Source organism: Somniosus microcephalus, chromosome 30, assembly GCF_052327205.1.
Source record: "Somniosus microcephalus isolate GS21.2 chromosome 30, FLI_Smic_1.0, whole genome shotgun sequence".
Taxonomy (NCBI): domain Eukaryota; kingdom Metazoa; phylum Chordata; class Chondrichthyes; order Squaliformes; family Somniosidae; genus Somniosus; species Somniosus microcephalus.
In genome coordinates, this window is record NC_141016.1 from 34,290,604 (window position 1) to 34,312,023 (window position 21,420).

At 44.9% G+C, this 21,420-nt stretch overlaps 1 protein-coding gene across 1 annotated transcript in view; it reads right to left on the reverse strand.

Moving 5' to 3' along the window:
- LOC147098121 (scavenger receptor cysteine-rich domain-containing protein DMBT1-like) overlaps positions 1-19,509 on the reverse strand; it is a 58,470-nt gene extending 38,961 nt beyond the window's left edge. The window contains exon 1 of the mRNA XM_085970827.1: positions 19,482-19,509. Coding sequence (XP_085826953.1) covers positions 19,482-19,509 — 28 coding nt within the window. The remainder of the gene's footprint in view (positions 1-19,481) is intronic.
- Between the last annotated feature and the right edge of the window lie 1,911 nt (positions 19,510-21,420).

Here is a 21,420-nt window from a genome sequence, read left to right on the forward strand (position 1 = left end):
TCTCTCTCTCCCCCCAGTCTCCCTCTCTCTCTCCCCCCAGTCTCCCTCTCTCTCTCCCCCAGTCTCTCTCTCCCCCCAGTCTCTCTCTCTCTCTCTCTCTCTCTCTCCCCCCAGTCTCTCTCTCTCTCTCCCCCAGTCTCTCTCTCTCTCTCCCCCAGTCTCTCTCTCTCCCCCCAGTCTCTCTCTCTCCCCCAGTCTCTCTCTCTCCCCCCAGTCTCTCTCTCTCCCCCCAGTCTCTCTCTCTCCCCCAGTCTCTCTCTCTCCCCCCAGTCTCTCTCTCTCACCCCAGTCTCTCTCTCTCCCCCCAGTCTCTCTCTCTCCCCCCAGTCTCTCTCTCTCCCCCCAGTCTCTCTCTCTCCCCCCAGTCTCTCTCTCTCCCCCCAGTCTCTCTCTCTCCCTCCAGTCTCTCTCTCTCCCCCCAGTCTCTCTCTCTCCCCAGTCTCTCTCTCTCCCCAGTCTCTCTCTCCCCCCAGTCTCTCTCTCTCCCCCAGTCTCTCTCTCTCCCCCCCAGTCTCTCTCTCTCCCCCCATTCTCTCTCTCTCCCCCCAGTCTCTCTCTCTCCCCCCCAGTCTCTCTCTCTCCCCCCAGTCTCTCTCTCTCCCCCCCAGTCTCTCTCTCTCCCCCCAGTCTCTCTCTCTCCCCCCAGTCTCTCTCTCTCCCCCCAGTCTCTCTCTCTCCCCCCAGTCTCTCTCTCTCCCCCCAGTCTCTCTCTCTCCCCCCAGTCTCTCTCTCTCCCCCCCAGTCTCTCTCTCTCCCCCCAGTCTCTCTCTCTCCCCCCAGTCTCTCTCTCTCCCCCCAGTCTCTCTCTCTCCCCCCAGTCTCTCTCTCTCCCCCCCAGTCTCTCTCTCTCCCCCCAGTCTCTCTCTCTCCCCCAGTCTCTCTCTCTCCCCCCCAGTCTCTCTCTCTCCCCCCCCAGTCTCTCTCTCTCTCTCCCCCCAGTCTCTCTCTCTCTCTCCCCCCAGTCTCTCTCTCTCTCTCCCCCCAGTCTCTCTCTCTCTCTCCCCCCAGTCTCTCTCTCTCTCTCCCCCCAGTCTCTCTCTCTCTCTCCCCCAGTCTCTCTCTCTCCCCCCAGTCTCTCTCTCTCCCCCCCAGTCTCTCTCTCTCCCCCCAGTCTCTCTCTCTCCCCCAGTCTCTCTCTCTCCCCCCCAGTCTCTCTCTCTCCCCCCAGTCTCTCTCTCTCCCCCCAGTCTCTCTCTCTCCCCCCATTCTCTCTCTCTCCCCCAGTCTCTCTCTCTCTCTCTCTCTCTCTCTCTCCCTCGTCTCAGTCTCTCTGTCTCTCTCTCTCCCCCCAGTCTCTCTCTCTCTCTCTCTCTCTCTCTCCCCCTCCCTTCCCCCCTCTCTCCCCCCAGTCTCTCTCCCCCAGTCTCTCTCTCTCTCTCTCTCTCCCCCAGTCTCTCTCTCTCAATTGAATTCAAATTGCTTTATTGTCATGACAAGATACATCTTATGATGCCAAAGCACAGAAAAAGAACATGTGTAATTGAACACACAAACGCAGATCTAGACATAGTTTATAGACAAATATACCCATGTATACATAAATATACACACATATAATATGCATATAATTTTTTCTTAGATTCAATGGTCACTGGCTGTCCCTCTGCTTATGGCAAGCTGTAACATAGTTTGCCGCTAAAGTTACACATTTTCTCTATTCCCCTAATAGATATGGGAGTTTTTGTTGGTCATTCAAATTTTTGAATTCAGGGCATATTTTTATGAATTTTGGGTAGAAAATCCCCCTTATGTCCTGATAATTTCCGCAAGTTGTGAGGAAGTGCAGCTCTGTCTCCACCACTCCTTGACTGCAATGAGAGCACAGCCTGTCCTCTCTGAGCAGCCAGGTCTGCCTGTGTCTGCCATTTTCAATGGCCAGGCCATGCTCACTAAGTCTGTACATTGTCTCTCTCCCCCCCAGTCTCTCTCTCTCTCTCTCCCCCCCCAGTCTCTCTCTCTCTCTCTCTCTCTCTCTCTTTCTCTCTCTTTTTCTCTTTCTCTTTCTCTCTTTCTTCCCCCAGTCTCTCTCTCTATCCCCCTACTACAGAGACCACCACCACACCAACCCGGACCAGAGAGGATCCCCACGCACAACAACAATGTCGGACCTGCACCACTCCTGCCCTACAGGGGAACAGGACCACCCCCAGCCAGACACAGGGAGAGGTGCTCAGGGCGTACGCAATACCACAGGCAGAAACATAATGCAGACGCACAGCAGCATCTACTCCTGCCTTATTGATCAGAAAAAATAAGGACTATGTATTAGAAAGAGTTGTAACCAATTATCCTCAGCATTTATAGACAATTGAAATGTTCTTTTTTCCCCATTTAGACACGACAAACACATACCACTATTTATCATATTTTAACCTATCACAGTAAAAGATCAAACTTAACATGAAATCCTTATATATCTCAACCTGGAATATCCAAGGTCTACGCTCTTCTGTGCTTGGCATGAAGAGTAGGACCCCTGAGTTCCTAGATGAAATTAAAGATCTGGATATTATCTTTTTACAGGAAACCTGGTGTAGAGGAGAAGGACACACTGGCTGTCCCCATGGGTACACAGAGCTGGTGGTCCCCTCCAATAAACTGCCAGGAGTAACCCAGGGCAGAGACTCTGGAGGCATACTGATTTGATTTAAAACAGAGCTTAGGAATTACATTAAATTTATAAAAAAGGGCGAAAACCACATATGGCTCAAAATTAAGAGGGGCATCATCTCTAGCATGCAAGAGGTTTTCATTTGCGCACTCTATATCCCCCCGATAGAATCCCAGTACTTCAAAGACGACACCTTCTCCAACATTGAGAGGGAGATTATCGAATTCCAGGCCCAGGGGAACGTGTTGATCTGTGGTGACCTCATCTCAAGAACTGGTGAAGAACCAGACTTCACCAATAATCAGGGGAACAATTACATATTTGGGAATAACCACTTTGATCTCCCTTTCCATCCACACAGGCATAACTGCGACACAGACAAATGCTAATGGAAAACAGCTCCTGCAGCTCTGTCGAAGCCTGGGTCTGTACATTGTCAATGGTAGGCTCATGGGAGACTCCCTAGGAAGATCCACCTATTGCTCACCTCTTGGCTTCAGCACCGTAGACTATATGATTACGGATTTGGACTCATCCTCTTTCAGAGCATTCACAGTCAAACCACAAACAACACCGTCAGACCACAGTCAAATTACTGTGTATTTAAAAAGGACAGAAGCACAACCCAGTAAGCTGTACAACATTAAAAAAATCATACAGATGGGCCAAAAACAGCACGGAAAAATACCAGAAAGCAATTAGCAATCAATCAACTCAAGCTCTCTTGGACACCTTTCTGGAAAACACATACACTCACAATGAAGAAGGCGTAAACCGGTCGGTGAATAACCTAAATAATATTTTTGATAATTTGGCATCAATGTCAAACTTGAAAGTTCACAAGAACAAACCCAAAACAAAAAACTATGAATAATGGTTTGACGCAGATTGCCATAACATGAGGAAAAAACTCAGAAAAATATCAAACCAAAAACACAGACAGCCAGAAAACGAGGAATTATGCCTTACTTATTGTCAGGCACGAACACAATACAAAACACACTCCGAACCAAGAAAGAGCAGTATATTAAGAATACACTCCGCTCCATTGAGGAAGCTATTGATTCTAATTGTTTCTGGGACAACTGGAATACATTACACAAAAAACAACATGACGAATTGGCCATTCAAAATGGAGACACATGGGAAAACTATTTTGAAAAATTATACCAGAAAAACACACTAAGCCCAGAGCAATATCAAATATGCAAAAAACTGGAAAAGCTCGAACTGGCCATAAAAGATAACCAAAACCCGCTAGACCCCCTAATAACTGAAAAAGAGCTATTTGAAAAACTCAAGGACCTGCGACCAGGAAAAGCTTGCGGTGCAGATGGCATCCTAAGCAAAATGATTAAACACACGGACGATAAAATGAAATTGGCTATCCTAAAACTCTTCAACTTGGTTCTGAGTGTCGGTTACTTCCCTGATATCTGGAACAAAGGACTCATAACGCCCATATACAAAAGTGGAGACAAAGTTGATCCAAATAACTATCGAGGCATCTGTGTAAACAGTAACCTGGGGAAGGTATTCTGTAGTATCATAAACAAAAGACTTATAAACTTCCTTGAGGAGCACAATGTCTTGAGTAAAAGCCAAATTGGATTCCTACCAAATTATAGAACATCGGATCATATCTTAACCCTACACACCCTAATTGACAAACATGTTCATCAAAACAAAAGCAAAATCTTTGCCTGCTTTGTAGATTTCCAGAAGGCTTTCGATTCCATTTGGCATGATGGTCTATTCTTGAAACTTATTGAAAGTGGTGTAGGGGGAAAAACATATGATGTAATTAAATCAATGTATACAAACAATAAATGTGCAGTTAAAATTGGAGACAAACAAACAAAATACTTCCCACAGGGGTGTGGTGTGATGCAGGGCTCGCCCATCTCACCGACACTCTTTAATATTTACATAAATGAATTGGCAAAACTACTTGAACAATCTACAGCACCTGGCCTCACCCTATATGAATGCAAGGTTAAATTCCTCCTCTATGCAGATGACCTGGTTCTGCTGTCACCAACTAAGGAGGGTCTACAGCAGAACCTGGATCTGCTAGAGTCGTTCTGTCAGACCTGGGCCCTGACAATAAACCTCCAAAAAAACAAAGTTCTTGTGTTCCAGCAAAGATCCAGACATCAGGGACCCAAAATAAATTTCACACTAGGAACAACTAAAATTGAACAAACCACTAACTACACATACTTAGGCTTAAAAATCAGTTCTATGGGAAATTTTCATCTGGCTGCGAATGAACTGAAAGAGAAAGCAAGAAGGGCTTTCTATGCCATTAAAAAATCAATCCAAATAGAAATCCCAATTGGCATTTGGCTCAAAATTTTTAAATCAGTAATTGAACCAATTGCACTCTAGGGCAGTGAGGTGTGGGGACCGCTAACACAACAAGAATTTGCATAATGGGACAAACATCCAATTGAGATCCTACATGCAGAATTCTGTAAAAGTATCCTGCGGACTCAAAGGAAAACCGCAAACAATGCATGCAGGGCAGAACTAGGCCAATATCCACTATTAATTACTATCCAAAAAAGAGCCACCAAATTTTGGAAACACCTAAAAATGAGCAACCCCCACTGCTATCATTACGAAGCCCTGAAATGCCAAGAGAGGGTCATAAAGAAGAATACCCTCAGTCAACTAGTCCTGGGACTCAGTGAAGTAAATACTAACACTACTAACAATAACCAGCCCCAGGACAGTGACATGGTATCACAGAGAAGTCGACCCAACACAATTGTCACTAAGCAAAAGGAAAAATATCTGTCATATTGGTCAGAAACAACAAAAACCCAAAACAAACTCAATTGCTACTTGGCCCTAAACAGACAATACAACATGGCTGAATACCTGACCACGGTAAAGGATAGCAAATTGAGAAAAACCTTGACTATGTACAGACTTAGTGAGCATAGTCTGGCTATCGAAAAAGGCAGACACAGACAGACCTGGCTGACGAGAGGACAGGATATGCTCTCACTGCAGTCAGGGAGTGGTGGAGACAGAGCTGCACTTCCTCACAGCTTGTGGAAAATATCAGGGCATTAGGGGGAATTTCTACCCAAAATTCACAAAAATATGCCCTGAATTCAAAAAATTGAATGACGACCAAAAACTCCCATACCTATTAGGGGAACAGAGAAATTGTGTAACCTTAGTGGCACACTATGTTACAGCTTGCCATAAACAGAGGGACAACCATTAAATCTAAGAATAGAGTATATACAAATTATATGAATGTATATTTATGCACTCAGGGACATATCTGTTTATACACTGTATGGATAGATCTGCGTTTATGTGTTCAACCATAAATGTTTTTTCCGATGCTTTGGCAACATAAGATGTACCTTGTCATGCCAATAAAGCGATTTGAATTGAATTGAATTGAAAGGCTGTTCCCACTAGTTGAAGGTACAAGGACTAGGGGACACAGATTTAAGGTTTTGGGCAAGAGATACAGGGGGGACATGAGGAAAAACTTTCTTACGCAGTGAGTGGTGAGGACCTGGAACTTGCTGCCGACGGAAGTGGTGGAAGCGGAGACACTCAATGTTTTCAAGGGGAGACTGGACAGGCACTTGAGGGAAATAAACTTGCAGGGCTACGGGGATGGAGCGGTGGAATGGGACTGACTGGATTGCTCTGCAGAGAGCCGGCACAGACTCGATGGGCCAAATGGCCTCTTGTGCCGTTTTGACTCGCTGACTCTCCTGCCCTGTGTGGGGCTCAGTACCACACAGCATGAGGTATGCTAACTCTGTACAGGTTGGGATGGAGCCTGGCCCTTTCCTGCTCTGTGTGGTGTTCAGTAGCAGACAGGAACATAGGAACATAGGAACAGGAGGAGGCCATTCAGCCCCTCGAGTCTGTTCCGCCATTCAATGAGATCATGGCTGGTCTGTATCTTAATTCCATCCACCCGCCTTGGCTTCATATCCCTTAATACTCTTGGCTGGCAAAAATCTATCAATCTCAGATTTAAAATGATTAATTGAGCTAGCAACGACTCCATTTGTGGGAGAGAGTTGCACGCTTCTACCACCCTTTGCACGAAGAAGTGTTTCCTAACTTCACTCCTGAGTGACCTGGCTCCGATTTTAATGTTATCTTGCCTTGTCCTAGATTCCCCCCACCAGCGACCTGGGTGAGATCAGCTACCTCAGCACAGGCTGGTGTTGGAACCTGTGCTCATCCTGCTCTTCCTGTGGGGCTTAGTACCACACCGGGTGGGATCAACCAATTCAGTTTAGGCCTTGAGATGGAACCCAGGCTTTTCCTGTTCTAGGTCCATCCTCCTTCATGCCTCTCCTCCATTGTCCAGCTGGGAGGGACTACCCTCGCCTGGTTCCATTCTTTTCTATCCATAGCCAGATAATCACCTCCAATGGCTTCTCTTTCCTTTCTTGCTCCTTTACCTCTGGAGTCCCCCAAGGGTCTATCCTTGGCCCCCTCCTATTTCTCATCTACATCCTGACCCTTCCACTGCATCTGATTTGTCAGGCTGCTTGTTCGACATCCAGTACTGGATGAGCAAAAATCTCCTCCAACTAAGTATTGTGAAGACTGAAGCTATTGTCATTGGTCCACGCCACAATCACTGTTCCCTTGCCATCGGCTCCATCCCACTCCTTGGCAACTGTCTGAGGCTGAACCAGCCTGTTTGTAACTTTGGCAGTCTATTTGACCCTGAGCTGAGATTCTGACTCATCACCAAGACCGCATTCTTGCATCTCTATAACATCATCCATCTGTTCCCCTACCTCAGCTCATCTACTGCTGAAACCATCTTGCATCGCTTTGTTACCTCTACACTTGACTATTCCAATGCTCTCATGGCCGGCCTCCCATCTTCTACCCTCCATAAACTTGAACTCATCCACAATTCTGCTGCCCGTAACCTAACTTGCACCAAGTCCCGTTCACCCATTACCGCTGTGCTCGCTGAACTACATTGGCTCCTGGTTTGGCAACCACTCGATTTTAAAATTCTCCCCATTGTTTTCAAATCCCTTCATGGCCTCACCCCCTCCCTATTTCCGTAACCTTCTCCAGCCCTACAGCCCTCCCGAGAGCTCTGCGCTGCTTCAATTCTGGTCTCTTGCGCATCCCTGATTTGAATCGCCTCACCACTGGTGTCCGTGCCTTCAGATGACGATGCCCCAAACTCTGGAATTCCCTCCCTAAACCTCTCCATCTCTGCACCTCTCTCTCCTCCTTTTATACACTCGATAAAAGTTATCTCTCTTTGACCAAGCTTTTGGTCACCTGTCCTAATATCCCCTTATGGGGCTCGGTGTCAGATTCTGTCTGATAACATTCCTGTGAAGCACCTTGGGATGTTTTACTACGTTAACGGCACTATATAAATGGAAGTTGTTGTTGCTGTTGTTGTAATGGGAGATTTTAATTTTCACATAGACTGATGTAAGGAAATGATTAATCAGTTAAGTCTGCTAATACTTTACTACTATTGATTTATCTTTATTTTGTAGTAATGTTAACCTTTAACCTTTGCCTGTGAAGTGGGGAAGTTTAAATCAATTTCAAATACCACTGGTCCATTGGGCCAGACTGACGCTGCAGCAATGGTCCGTTTCAGGATGAAGTAATGAGGTTTAATTGAAGACATGACATTCCAAACTGAATCATTTGATAACAGTGGGAGAAAATAGTTAATTCTGCAAAGGAAAACATCTGGGTGAACATCATCTGAATGATACAGAAACAAAGGTTGCACTTGGTGGAATAGCAATTATCTGGAACAATAGTGGAACTATCAATAAGATAAGAAAGTAAGGGTGTTATACTTGTTAGTGCAACAGAAAAACGTGCTTGTTAAGTAACAGAAAGTAAAGATATTGATAAGGGATAAGTCCATTTAATTATCCTTACTGTTGTAATGTGGGAAACGCAGCAGCCAATTTGCACACAGCAAGCTCCCATAAACAGCAATGTGATAATGACCAAATTATCTGTTTTAGTAATATTGATTGAGGGATAAATATGGGCCAGGGCACCAGGGAGAACTCCTTTGCTCGTCTTCAAATAATGCCATGGGATCTTTTACGTCCACCTGAGGAAGCAGACGGAGCCTTGGTTTAACATCTCATCTGAAAGACGGCACCTTCGACAGTGCAGCACTCCCTCAGCACTGCACTGGAGTGTCAGCCTAGCTTTATGTGCTCAAGTTCCTGGAGTGGGACTTGAACCCACAACCTTCTGACTCAGATGCAAGGGTGCTGCCCACTGAGGCACGGCTGACACAATGTACAATTGTATGGATTTACATGTAGATGGAATGAGAGAAATTTATAAAAACTGGCTATTTGTAATTAGTATTTAGATTAGTAAAAATCCCCAAACAAATCCACCGGGTTTTGTTGTAAATATTGCCCTGTAAGTGTATATTTAAGTGTTATTGTTTGTACTGTATGCTTAATTAACATACAACACCTGATTTTCAATTTTTAAGCACAGTATTGATTTGAGCAGTAAATTATGAGTGTGCCAGTGCAGCCTTCGGTCACCTGAGGAAGAGAGTGTTTGAAGACCAGGATCTCAAACCCGGCACTAACCTCATGGTCTACAGAGCAGCAGTGATACCCACCCTGCTGTATGCCTCAGAGACATGGACCATGTACAGCAGGCACCTCAAAGCACTGGAAAGGTACCACCAATGCTGCCTCCGCAAGATCCTGCAAATCCATTGGCAGGATAGGCGCACCAATGTCAGTGTTCTTGCTCAGGCCAACATCCCCAGCATTGCAGCTTTGACCACGCTCAATTAGCTCCGATGGACGGGTCACATTGTCCGCATGCCCGATACGAGACTCCCAAAAACAGCGCTCTACTCGGAGCTCCGGCATGGCAAGAGAGCCCCAGGTGGGCAGAGGAAATGCTTCAAGGACACCCTCAAAGCCTCCTTAAAAAAGTGCAACATCCCCATCGATACCTGGGAACCCCTGGCCCAAGACCGCACAAAGTGAAGGAGAAGCATCCGGGAAGGCACCGAACACCTCGAGTCTCTTCGCCGGGAGCAAGCGGAAGTCAAGCATAAACAGCGGAAGGAGCGCACGTCAACCCAACCCTTCAACCACCGTCTGCCCCACCTGTGACTGAGACTGTAGGTCCCGCATTGGACTCATCAGTCACCTGCGAACTCATTTTTAATGTGGAAGCAAGTCATCCTCGGTTCCGTGGGACTGCCTAAGAAGAAGAAAAAGAAGAAATTATGAATAAGGTCCCTTCATCTAACAGGTAATTGTTAATTCAGAAATATAAATAATAACACTGAATAACGTTATCGTTAATTGTTAAATTGGATATGAGTAGCAATACACAGGGTAATACAGCTACAGTTAATTGTCAAACTGGATATGATGACCAATGCACAGTGGAATCAAGTTACAGTAAATTGTTAAATTGGACATGATAAGCAATACACATTGGGCCGTATTTTCCGATCGGAGGCTTCCTGTGTGCGGAAGCCTCTGATCTGGAAAAAGTCTACGCCCTTACCTGAGGGCTCCCGAGGTCCGGCCATTTCTAAGACCTGTCAAAAGTATGAATGGAGATCATTCCAAAAACACATCAAAACATTAAATACATTTTTTTAAATCACGTTTTTAAAATGAGTTAAAATTACATTAAATTAAATATTTTAAACAAGAATTTATATTTGGAAAAAAAAATTAAGGTTTTTTACGGGGCTAAAAATAAACATCTTTTTAAAAAGTATTTTTAAATTATAAATGAGTGAAATTAAAACTTAAAAAAAAAACTTTTATGCTGGAAAAAGCAGGCCTTACATCTGTTTTTACCAGGTGTAAGATTTTTAAGGGATTTCAGTGGGCGGGGGTTCTGCAGAAAGAGGAACTCTCCACCCGCAGAGGCCCTTCTCCAGGGCTGGCGTGCGATCTGCCAAGAGGATTCTTGACAGATTGGAAATGCCGGTTTTCAGCGCATGCACTTCGCATGCCTGAAACCGGCATTTCCGATGTCCCTACGCGTGTGCACACAGCCCATACACACCCATAGGCATCGGAATATATGGCCCATTGTATTGATTTCACTGATGATTTGTACATTGGATATTCGAAGCAATATGAAGCAGTGGAACAAAGATACATTGGTTCATTTATACTCTTGAAAAATCCAATGCACAGGTTATAAAATCACAGATAATTGTTAGATTGGACAAGATAATCAAAAGGGAACAAAGGTACAATTAATTGTTAAATTGCACCTGATAACCAATACAAATGGAGATGATTTCACTGATGACTGTTAAATTGGATAAACTGGAAATAAAGATTTGGTTAATTGTTAAATTGGACATGATAACCAACACACAGTGGAATAAAGTTACAACTGATTGTGAAATGAAACATAAACCAATACACAGCGGATAAAGTTAGTTAATTGTTAAATTGGAAATGATCAATAATATGCAGGGGAATAAAGTTTCAGTTAATTGTTCAACTGACATGATCACCAATACAAAAGGGGAATAAAGCTAATGTTGATTGTTTAATTGAACATGATAACTAATACACTGGGGAATAGGGTTAGAGTTAACTGTTAAATCGGACATGACAACCAATGCATTGGAGAAAAATGTTACAGTTGATGTTAACTTATACAGGATAGCCAATACAAAGGGCAATACATTTAGTTAATTGTTGAATTGGACATGGCAATCAGTACACCGTGTAATGATTTAACAGTTGAATTTTAAATTAGACATTATAATTTCAGAGAAATATACATATACACGATTGTGAAATTGGCCATGATAACCAAATAATATTAGTTAATTAAATTGTAAATTATAATCAATACACAAGGAAATAAAGTTATAGTTAATTGTTAAATTGGATGTGGTAACTAATGCAATTGGGAATAAAGTTGCAGATAATTGTTAAATTTGACATTTTATCCAATACACAGGAGAATAAAGTTCCAGCTAATTGTTCAGTTGGATATCGTAATCAGTTCATTGGGGAATGATTTCACCATTGAGTTTTAAGTTGGACATGATAACCAATACACGGGAATAACATTACAGTTAATTGTTAAATTGTACATGGTAACCAAAATATAACGGGAAAAGTTATAATTAATTGTTCAATTGGAGATGATAAACTATGCACAGTGGGAAAAGTTATAGTTGATTGTTAAATTGGACATGTTAACAATTGTCCTGTCTACAAAAAGCAGGACAAATCCAACCCGGCCAATTACCGTCCCATCAGTCTACTCTCAATCATCAGCAAAGCGATGGAAGGTGTTGTCAACAGTGCTATAAAGCAGCACTTACTCAGCAATAACCTGCTAACTGATGCCCAGTTTGGGTCCCGCCAGGGCCACTCAGCTCCTGACCTCATTACAGCCTTGGTCCAAACATGGACAAAAGAGCTGAACTCAAGAGGTGAGGTAAGGTGAGAGTGACTGCCCTTGACATCAAGGCAGCATTTGATCGAGTGTGGCATCAAGGAGCCCTAGCAAAACTGAAGTCAATGGGAATCAAGGGGAAACCTCTCCATTGGTTGGAATCATACCTAGCACAAAAGAAGTTGGCTGTGGTTGTTGGAGGTCATTCATCTCAATCACATGACATCACTGCAGGAGTTCCTCAGGGCAGTGTCCTAGGCCCAACCATCTTCAGCTGTTTCATCAATGACCTTCCCTCCATCATAAGGTCAGAAGTGGGGATGTTCGCTGATGATTGCACACTGTTCGGCACCATTCGAGACTCATCAGATACTGACGCAGTCCGTGTCCATATGGAGCAAGACCTGGACAACATTCAGACTTGGGCTGACAAGTGGCAAATAACATTCGCTCCACACAAGTGCCAGGCAATGGCCATCTCCAACAAGCGAGACTCTAACCATCTCCCCTTGACATTCAATGTCATTACCATCGCTGAATCCCCCACTATCAACATCCTGGGGGTTACCATTGATCAGAAACTGAACTGGACCAGCCATATAAATACTGTGGCTACAAGAGCAGGCCAGAGGCTGGGAATTCTGCGGCGAGTGTCTCACCTCCTGACTCCCCAAAGCCTTTCCACCATCTACAAGGCACAAGTCAGGAGTGTGATGGAATACTCTCCACTTGCCTGGATGAGTGCAGCTCCAACAACACTCAAGAAGCTCGACACCATTCAGGATAAAGCAGCCCACTTGATTGGCACTCCATCCACCACCTTCAACATTCACTCACTCTACCACCGGCGCACTGTGGCTGCAGTGTGTACCATCTACAAGATGCACTGCAGCAACTCACCAAAGCTCCTTCAACAGCACCTTCCAAACCCGCGACCTCTACCACTTAGAAGGACAAGGGCAGCAGACGCATGGGAACATCACCACCTACAAGTTCCCCTCCAAGCCACACACCATCCTGACTTGGACCTGTATCGCCGTTCCTTCACTGTCGCTGGGCCAACATCCTGGAACTCCCTTCCTAACTGCATTGTGGGTGTACCTACACCATATGGACTACAGCAGTTCAAGAAGGCAGCTCACCACCATCTTCTCAAGGGCAATTAGGGATGGGCACTAAATGCAGGCCTAGCCAGCCAGCGATGCCCACATCCCATCAATGAATAAAAAAAAAATTACACTGGTTAATAATGTTACAATAAATTGTTAAATTGAACAAGATAACCAATGCATTGGGAAATAAAGTTACATTTAATTGCTAAATTGGACATTATAACCAATATACAGAGGAATAAAATTATAATGGATTGTTCATTTGTATATATGAATCAATAGACATGGAATAAAGTTTCCTATATTTAAAAAGGGAGATACAACATCCCCAGGGAATTATAGACCAATTATTTAACGTTGGTGGTAGGAAAAATAATGGAATCCTTACTCAAAGATGTAATAGAAAAATATTTAAAAAGTGAAAATATAATAAAAATAGTCACAATGGATTACAAAAGGAAAGGCCATGACCAACCTTATTGAATTCTTTGAGGAAGTATCAGAAAAGGTAGACAAGAGTGATGCAGTAGACGTAATATATTTGGATTTTCAAAAGGCCTTCGATACGTTACCTCATTGTAGACTTATGATTAAGGTCATGACATGTAGAGTCAGGGGATAAGTAGCAGATTGGATATCAAGCTGGGTACAAAACAGTCAACAGAGAGTAGGCATTAAAGGTAGTTACACACAATAGCAAAAGTTGGGAAGTGGTGTTCCACAAGGATAGACACTGTTGTTCACCATTTACATAAACAATTTGGAATCGGGAATTGGGAGTACAAATTCAAAATTTGAGGATGACACCAAATTTGGGGGGTTGTCTTGGGCCGGGATAGTTTGTCAAACCAAAAATACATAACCACATTCTAATATAGAACAGTAACCAAATTTACACAATGACCCAGATTTTGCAGTTGTAGTGATGGAGAACTGTCAGCATTTGCCATCTTTACCCTGTGACACTGACAGCAACTTCTGACCTCTGCACATGCGCAGTTAAACATGGAAATCCAGAAGTTACTGTCAGTGATTCCCTGCTCCTCCACAGGGTGCGCTGTTGAACACCCCGCAGATGGCAATCTTTGGGAAATTACTGAAGTGATGAGAACTTCCCCTTTTACGCTGTAATATCGCTGATGAAACCCCCCGGAAAAGTCAAGCGTTGTTCAATGAGGTGTAACTGGGATTTAACGATGTGCTAAGCCATTATTACTGCTGAACAACCTCTCTGGCCCTGAAAAAAATACTTTTATATTTGTGGAATGCCAATTTTTTCCATGGGGGTACATATGATTAAGAATTACAAGTTTTTAAAGTAAGTTTTTTTGAAATTTGTTTATGATATTTCAGCTTCTACCTTAATCCCATGTAATGTCCCAATCTTTATTTTGCTCTCTGTAAAATGTATAAAAAATGAAGGATAATCAGTGCTTTTTACCTCCTGGTTTGCTGTCTGTGAGAATTCTTCAATCTGATTGGCTGCTTGATGACATCACTGTTGCTGGAGGTTGGAGATCCCCTAGACTTAGCATCAGAATCAAATTAACGTCAGGAAGGTGAACTCAATGCCACAGAAATTGCTGGAAATTTGTGGGCAACTTTCATCAAGGTCATTGTGGAGCGCCATCACTTTGCTGCTGACTGCAAAATCTGGGGAATTATGTAAACAGGCTTGACTGCTTAAAACAATTTTTAAAAATGGTAACTTATCTGGGGTGATTGTTCAGAGAAATCCAATGTGAGATAAATAGATGACTGGATTATGAGATGACACCTAGATTGTTGTAGAAATATGACATTGTCCATCAACTTGATCAATGATTAAATTAGGCATCAGAACAGCAATAGTGCCTTATTGTATGACAATGACATCCATCCTGAAACAATGCATGTTCCAAATGCTATATGTACCCCATGGAATTTGTGCCATGTAAAGCCATTTGTTTACAAATGGACAAACAATCAGAATGGTAACAATTTGTTAGAGAAATTGTAGTGGCTTGAACTGCAGGCTTCCTGGTAAAATAATAACATGCTTTAATCAAAACAGAAAATGCTGGCAATACTCAGCAGGCCAAGCAGCATCTGTGGCAAGAGAAACAGTGTTCACATTTCAGCTTGCCTCAGTCCTGAATGGCCTACCCTTTATCCTGAGGCTGTGGCCCCGGGTTCTAGACTCCCCAGCCAAGGAAAACATTCTCCCAGCATCCACCCTATCAAGCCCTGTAATCATTTTGTATGCTTCAATGAGATCCCCTCTCATTCTTCTGAATTCAAGAGAATACAGGCCTAGTTTACTCAATCTCTTCTCATACAACAGTCCCGCCATCCCAGGAATCAATCTCGTGAACCTTTGTTGCACTTCCTCTATGGCAAGTATATCCTTCCTTAGGTAAGGAGACCAAAATTGTACACAGTACTCCAGGTGGTGTCTCACCAAGGCTCTATATAATTGGAGTAAGACTTCTTTACTCCTGTACTCAAATCCTCTTGTAATGAAGGCCAGCATACCATTTGCCTTCCTAATGGCTTGCTGCACCTGCACATTCACTTTCAGTGACTCATGTACAAGGACACCCAGGTCCCTTTGAGAATCTGCATTCCCCAATCTTTCACTACATTAATTTACTACATAAAGGTACAGTTACTTGTTCAATTGAATATGGTAACTAGTGCTTGGGGAAATAATGTAATCAATAATTGTTAAATTGGATAATATAACAAATACACAGGGTAGTAAAGTTACAGTTTATTGTTAGATTGGGCATAATTAATAATAGAGTGAAGAAAGTTAGTTAATTTTCAATTGGATATGATAGCCAATACACAGAGGAATAAAGTCGCAGTTACTTGTTAAATTGGAAATGGAAATCAATACATGGGGGACTAAAGTTACAGTTAACTTTTAAACTGTAGCTAATACATATTGTAATAAAGTGACAATTAATTGTTAATTTGGGCATGATAACCAAATAATGGAGAAATAAAATTATAATTCATTGCTAATTTGGAGATTATGACATTATGGGGGGAATAACATTACAGTTAATTGCTTAATTGTACATACTAACTAATACACAATGGAATAAAGTTACAATTAACTGTTGATATTGGATATGTTAACAAACACACAGGGAATAAAATTCCGGTCAATTTTTAAATTGGAAATGACAACTAACACGCAGCACAATAAAGTTACAGTAGGTTCTTCAATTGGACAAGGTAACCAACATACATCTGATAAAGATGCATTGATAGATTAATTGGAGTGGGTAAGTAAGCAAAACACAGGAAAAATGGCACATCTAATTGTTACAATTTGGCAACACAATCTGCATAGTTCGTAACCCATGCACAAGAGGATAAAGTTTATGTTAATTGATCTATTGGACAGGATAACAAATACACAGGGGAATAAAGTCATAGGCTGGAATTTTCTGGAGGGGTCAGCAGGTGCGATCGGTGGCGGGTCAGGTGGGAAAGTGTTTTTATTTGACAGCGGGTCGGGAACCCGCAGCCATGCACCTTTCCCAATGTCGGGTCTATCAACGCTGAGCCAATCCATCCGGCAGCAGCGGAGGACCTAATTAAAATGATTAGCATCTAGTTGCCAGGTGCTTAACAACCTTTTTTCAATTACCTTTTGTCTTTAACTTCATGGCCCCGCTGTGCGCAGACCATGGCTGTCAAGCTGAGGCGTGAGTTCAGTGGCCATTGTTCCAGCTGATTACTTGACAGCTTCAAATGTACAGTAAAAGCTTCCATCTGACTGATAATCACTTTCCTCAGGCAGAAGCTTTTTCTCACTCCATTTCCAGCACACATTCTGCAGGCTTTCCACTTTCCACTCTCCAACAACTCTCACCTCATTGGAAGAACTCTCTCACCATTGACAGAATGCTTCTGTCATCTCTACTTCACCTGCCATCTATTCCATCAACATGGGTGCCCTTTATACTCTCTCACTTTGATTCTTTGAAACCCACCACACCCCAACACCAGCAACACCAACCTTCTCCGCAATCAACAGATGCTGCGCAGGATGCAGGCCATCAGCACCCGACCACGTTGTTGCCCGGGAGGCCAGGGATGGCCTCACCATGGCCAGATTACTTCACTTGATGCTGCACACCCTGGCTGCCACATGATGCGCCAGGTTGGCACCATCCTGGAACAAATCCATAAAGCACCCGTACAATGCCCAAGCCATTCCTTTCACACTCACCGCCATTGCGGGGGGGGGGGGGTACTGTTATATCTCACCATTTATTGCAACTCACTAAGCCACTTCCAAAGGTGCACACAAATCTGTCCAAGAACGCAAAGTGTTGAAAATAAAGGTCTCAATGTTTGACACCACATTTACAGAAATTTTACATGAACATTGGATAAAACACCTAAGTGCCTACCCTTGTGTGTTGTTAGTTGGTATGATTGCATGAGGGTGAGTGTGAGGGGTAGCTAGTGAGATGAGGAAGTGATAATATAGATAGAGAGGGATGGGTGGAGGTGCAAGGTAAGTTGGTGCGAGTGAGGATGTGCAGAAGTAGGGTAGGGAAGGCAGAGTGATGAGGATGTGATGAGAGGCACAGTAGGATGAGATTGAGTGTGGCTTTGTACTGAGATCATTGAAAGTTTTGCACCCAGGTCCTCCTGACCACATCCCTGCTTGTGCCCTTTTGTGCAATGTGCAACCAGGCTGTGTTGATCTCCTGGGGAGGTCTCTTCCACCCATAGGAAGGGAAGAGGACCTCCCTGCATGTTGTGATTCACTCCCTAAGCATATGCAGGGAGTCATGGGAGAGCCTAGGTGCAGCCCTGCACCTTTGTGCAGTCATTGTCAGTGTTTGCAGCAACTCAGTGCTGTAGAACACCGACAGCGCAAATGTTGACAAATGTGGCCATGGTCCCTTTAAGGAAACTGGCTGATGACGCAACATGAAATGATGTCACCAGACCCGCTCCCTCTAATTGGGCTGGGCAACGCGCTGGGCGGGTTTAACAAGCCTAATCAATAGAAAGTCATTTTACACAGTGGGATGGCGCCAGCAGTGGGGTCGGGACCTGCCACCGACATCACCCACCATGGACCCGCCAAGATAAGTTAAATAGCGGCCTTAGTTACGAGATAAATTTGGACATGGGGATAGGCACCAGGATCAAACATTGGAGAGCAGAAACAAGGTGCACAGATTGCTGGGAGAGACAAATAGCACTAGAGTAATGAATGGTTCAGAAATAGGAGGGATCAGACAGGAGGCAAATGCGAGGCAGTCTAAGATCAGTTTGGAGTGGCTGTGCGAAAATCACGGAGTGTGGTACAAATCGCCACATGGGACAATGATATAGAAGCAATAATAGAGACCTGAATCAAAGAACACTGGGCAGAACGGTGGCATAGTGGTTAGCACTGTTGTCTCACAGCGCCAGGGACCCGGGTTCAAATCCGGCCTCAGGTGGCTGTTTGTGTGGAGTTTGCACATTCTCCCCGTGCCTGCATGAGTTTTCTCCGGGTGCTCCGGTTTCCTCCCACAGTCCAAAGATGTGCGGGTTAGGTTGATTGGCTATGATAAATTGACCCTTAGTGTTGGGGGGATTAAAATATGTGGGGTTACGGGGATCGGGTGGGATATGTGTCGGTGCAGGCTCGATGGGCCGAAATGGCCTCTATCTGCACTGTGGGGTTTCTGTGATTTTGTGTGATTCTGTGAAGTGGAGGATTGTCATAGAGTTATACAGCACAGAAAGAGGCCCTTCAGCCCATTCTGTCCTCGCCGGCCATCAAGCCCTGTCTATTCAAATCCCATTTTCCAGCACTTGGTCCGTAGCCTTGTATGCTATGGTGTTTCAAGTGCTCATCCAAATGCTTCTTGAATGTTATGAGGGTTCCTGCCTCTACCACCCTTTCAGGCAGTGAGTTCCAGATTCCAACCACCCTCTGGGTGAAAAAGCTTTCCCTCAAATCCCCTCTAAACCTCCTGAAACTATGCCCCCTGGCTATTGACCCATCTACTAAGAGGAAAAGTTCCTTTCTATCTACCCTATCTATGCCCCTCATAATTTTGTACACCTCACTCGGGTCCCCCCCTCAGCCTTCCCTGCTCCAAGGAAAACAATCCCAGCCTGTCCAGTCTTTCTTCATAGCTGAAGCGCTCCAGCCCAGGTAACATCCTGGTGAATCTCCTCTGCACCCTCTCCAATGCAATCACATCCTTCCTATAGTGTGGCGACCAGAACTGCACACAGTATTCATTACTCTAGTGCTATTTGTCTCTCCCAGTAATCTGTGTAAGATTTTGGATCACAGGTGACACACAGATTACCCAAAGGGTCTTCAGAGTCAAAGGTCATTTTATTAAGGAGCGGCAGTTCAAGTATAGTTAAATCGGGATAGACATAGTAGACAGACAATCCATAACAGTTGAGAATGGTTTACCAGCCCCGGAACGGACAGACAGACGGGGGTCAAGGCAGAATGGTGGTCTCAGATGGATCCCTGCAGCCTGTGGCAGCAGTCTCTTCCTCTTTGGTCATCTCCCGAGCTGGTGAGGGTGTTAGACCGAAGCCAGCATGAGATTCATCTTAGAGGAAGCTCGCCCCCTCTCTGCCTCCCTGGGGAAACTCTCCCCTCTCTGCCTCTGGGGAAACTCTTCCCTCTCTGCCTCCCCGGGGAAACTCTCCCCTCTCTGCCTGTTTTTCCCTTTTGGCTGCCCGTATATATACCTTATATATATATATATATTTCGGGGGGCCAGTGGATACACTACGTCAATCATTTGTTACCCATTCAGTTGTCCAATTACAGGGGAATAGGTACCTATGACAAACCCCGCCTGTTCCCATGAGATCATCCCTCCACTTATCTCTTGTTTGGACATGTTGCACTTTCTCCGAGACAGCTTATTTATCATAAGCCTCCTTACTCAACCCCTTATCAGCTCCAGGTATGCCCGCTCGAAGGCCTGTTTTATGTTATGACCTTGCAACAACCTCAGCTCTTTGTACAACTCCCTATCTGGCATGACTGGTATTTTTCTGTATCAGCAGCTTATCCTGGCTGCTCAGCTCGGGTGAGCTTATTTGTTTTATAAAGCCATTATCTCTATCTCTATATATATATAAAGCGGTACTTCTGTCTGCCCTTCCGACTGTCTGTCTGTCTGTCCGACTATACACTCTCAAGTTATAGAGCGTACCAACACGTGCGTCACATCAAAAGAAAGCTTACGATTCCACAACGGTCGTAAGTGTATTTATGTTTCGGTCGGACAAAAATTGCGCCCGCGGTATCCAAAAAACGTTCAAAATTCCGCTCATTATCCGCTCATTATTCAAAATTATGCTCATTATCTGCTCATTAGCATCGAGTGACGTGAAGGTCGACCAATCGTATGGCCGAGCGACCCAATGGTCGACCAATCGCTGCGTCACGGGGGCGGGTTCGTCGCGCGTGCGGGCCGTCATAGAGTCGAGCGACAGGACCATTGACCAATCCTACACTTCAGTGACCTGACGGTTGACCAATCGGTGTGTGTGTGGGTGGGCCTTATCATTCTGAACCGAGGTGAGTGTCAGCCATCTTGATTCATAAGTTTATTTTTTTTCCCCACTTTCTGTACGTGTGCAGGGGATTTTACCCACCACAAATTTGGTACTTAGGAGCCCAACTAACTCATTATATAATTTGTGTGTAATAAATGAGTCCATTATCTGTTTCATTTCTCCAGGTCTGCTGTCTGCAGGCCTCAGCCTTCAAGCCTGGGGCTCTCCTTCCCAACCACGCCCGAGCTATGCACCGGCTGTCCTGCTGGGCCTGATTCTGTACCAGCGGCCAGCCATCTTGGTGAAGGCTGGCCACAGGGCCCACAGAGCGCGGGCAGAGGGAAGCGAGCAGGTTACCGGGGGGGCGGGGCTCGAGGGGGACGGGGCTCGGGAGGGGAGGGGGAGGGGGTAGTGGGAAGGGGGAGCGGAGAGGGTTAACCCAGCAACCAGGCTCGGCCAGCCGCAATCGGCCGTCTCAACCCGCTCAGGCCCAGGCCCTGTCCCGGAGGGCGGAGAGGGCAGGAGGGTTACCCCGGCAACCAGGCCTGGCCAGCCGCAATCGGCCGTCTCAAGCCGCCTCAGGCCCGGGCTCGGGAGGGGCAGGGGCGGGCCTCGGGAAGGGGAGGAGGGTTACCCCGGCAACCCGGCCAGACCACACGCAATCGGCCATCTCAAGCCGCCTCAGGCCCAGCGTAGGGAGGGGGGCGGGGCTCAGGAGCC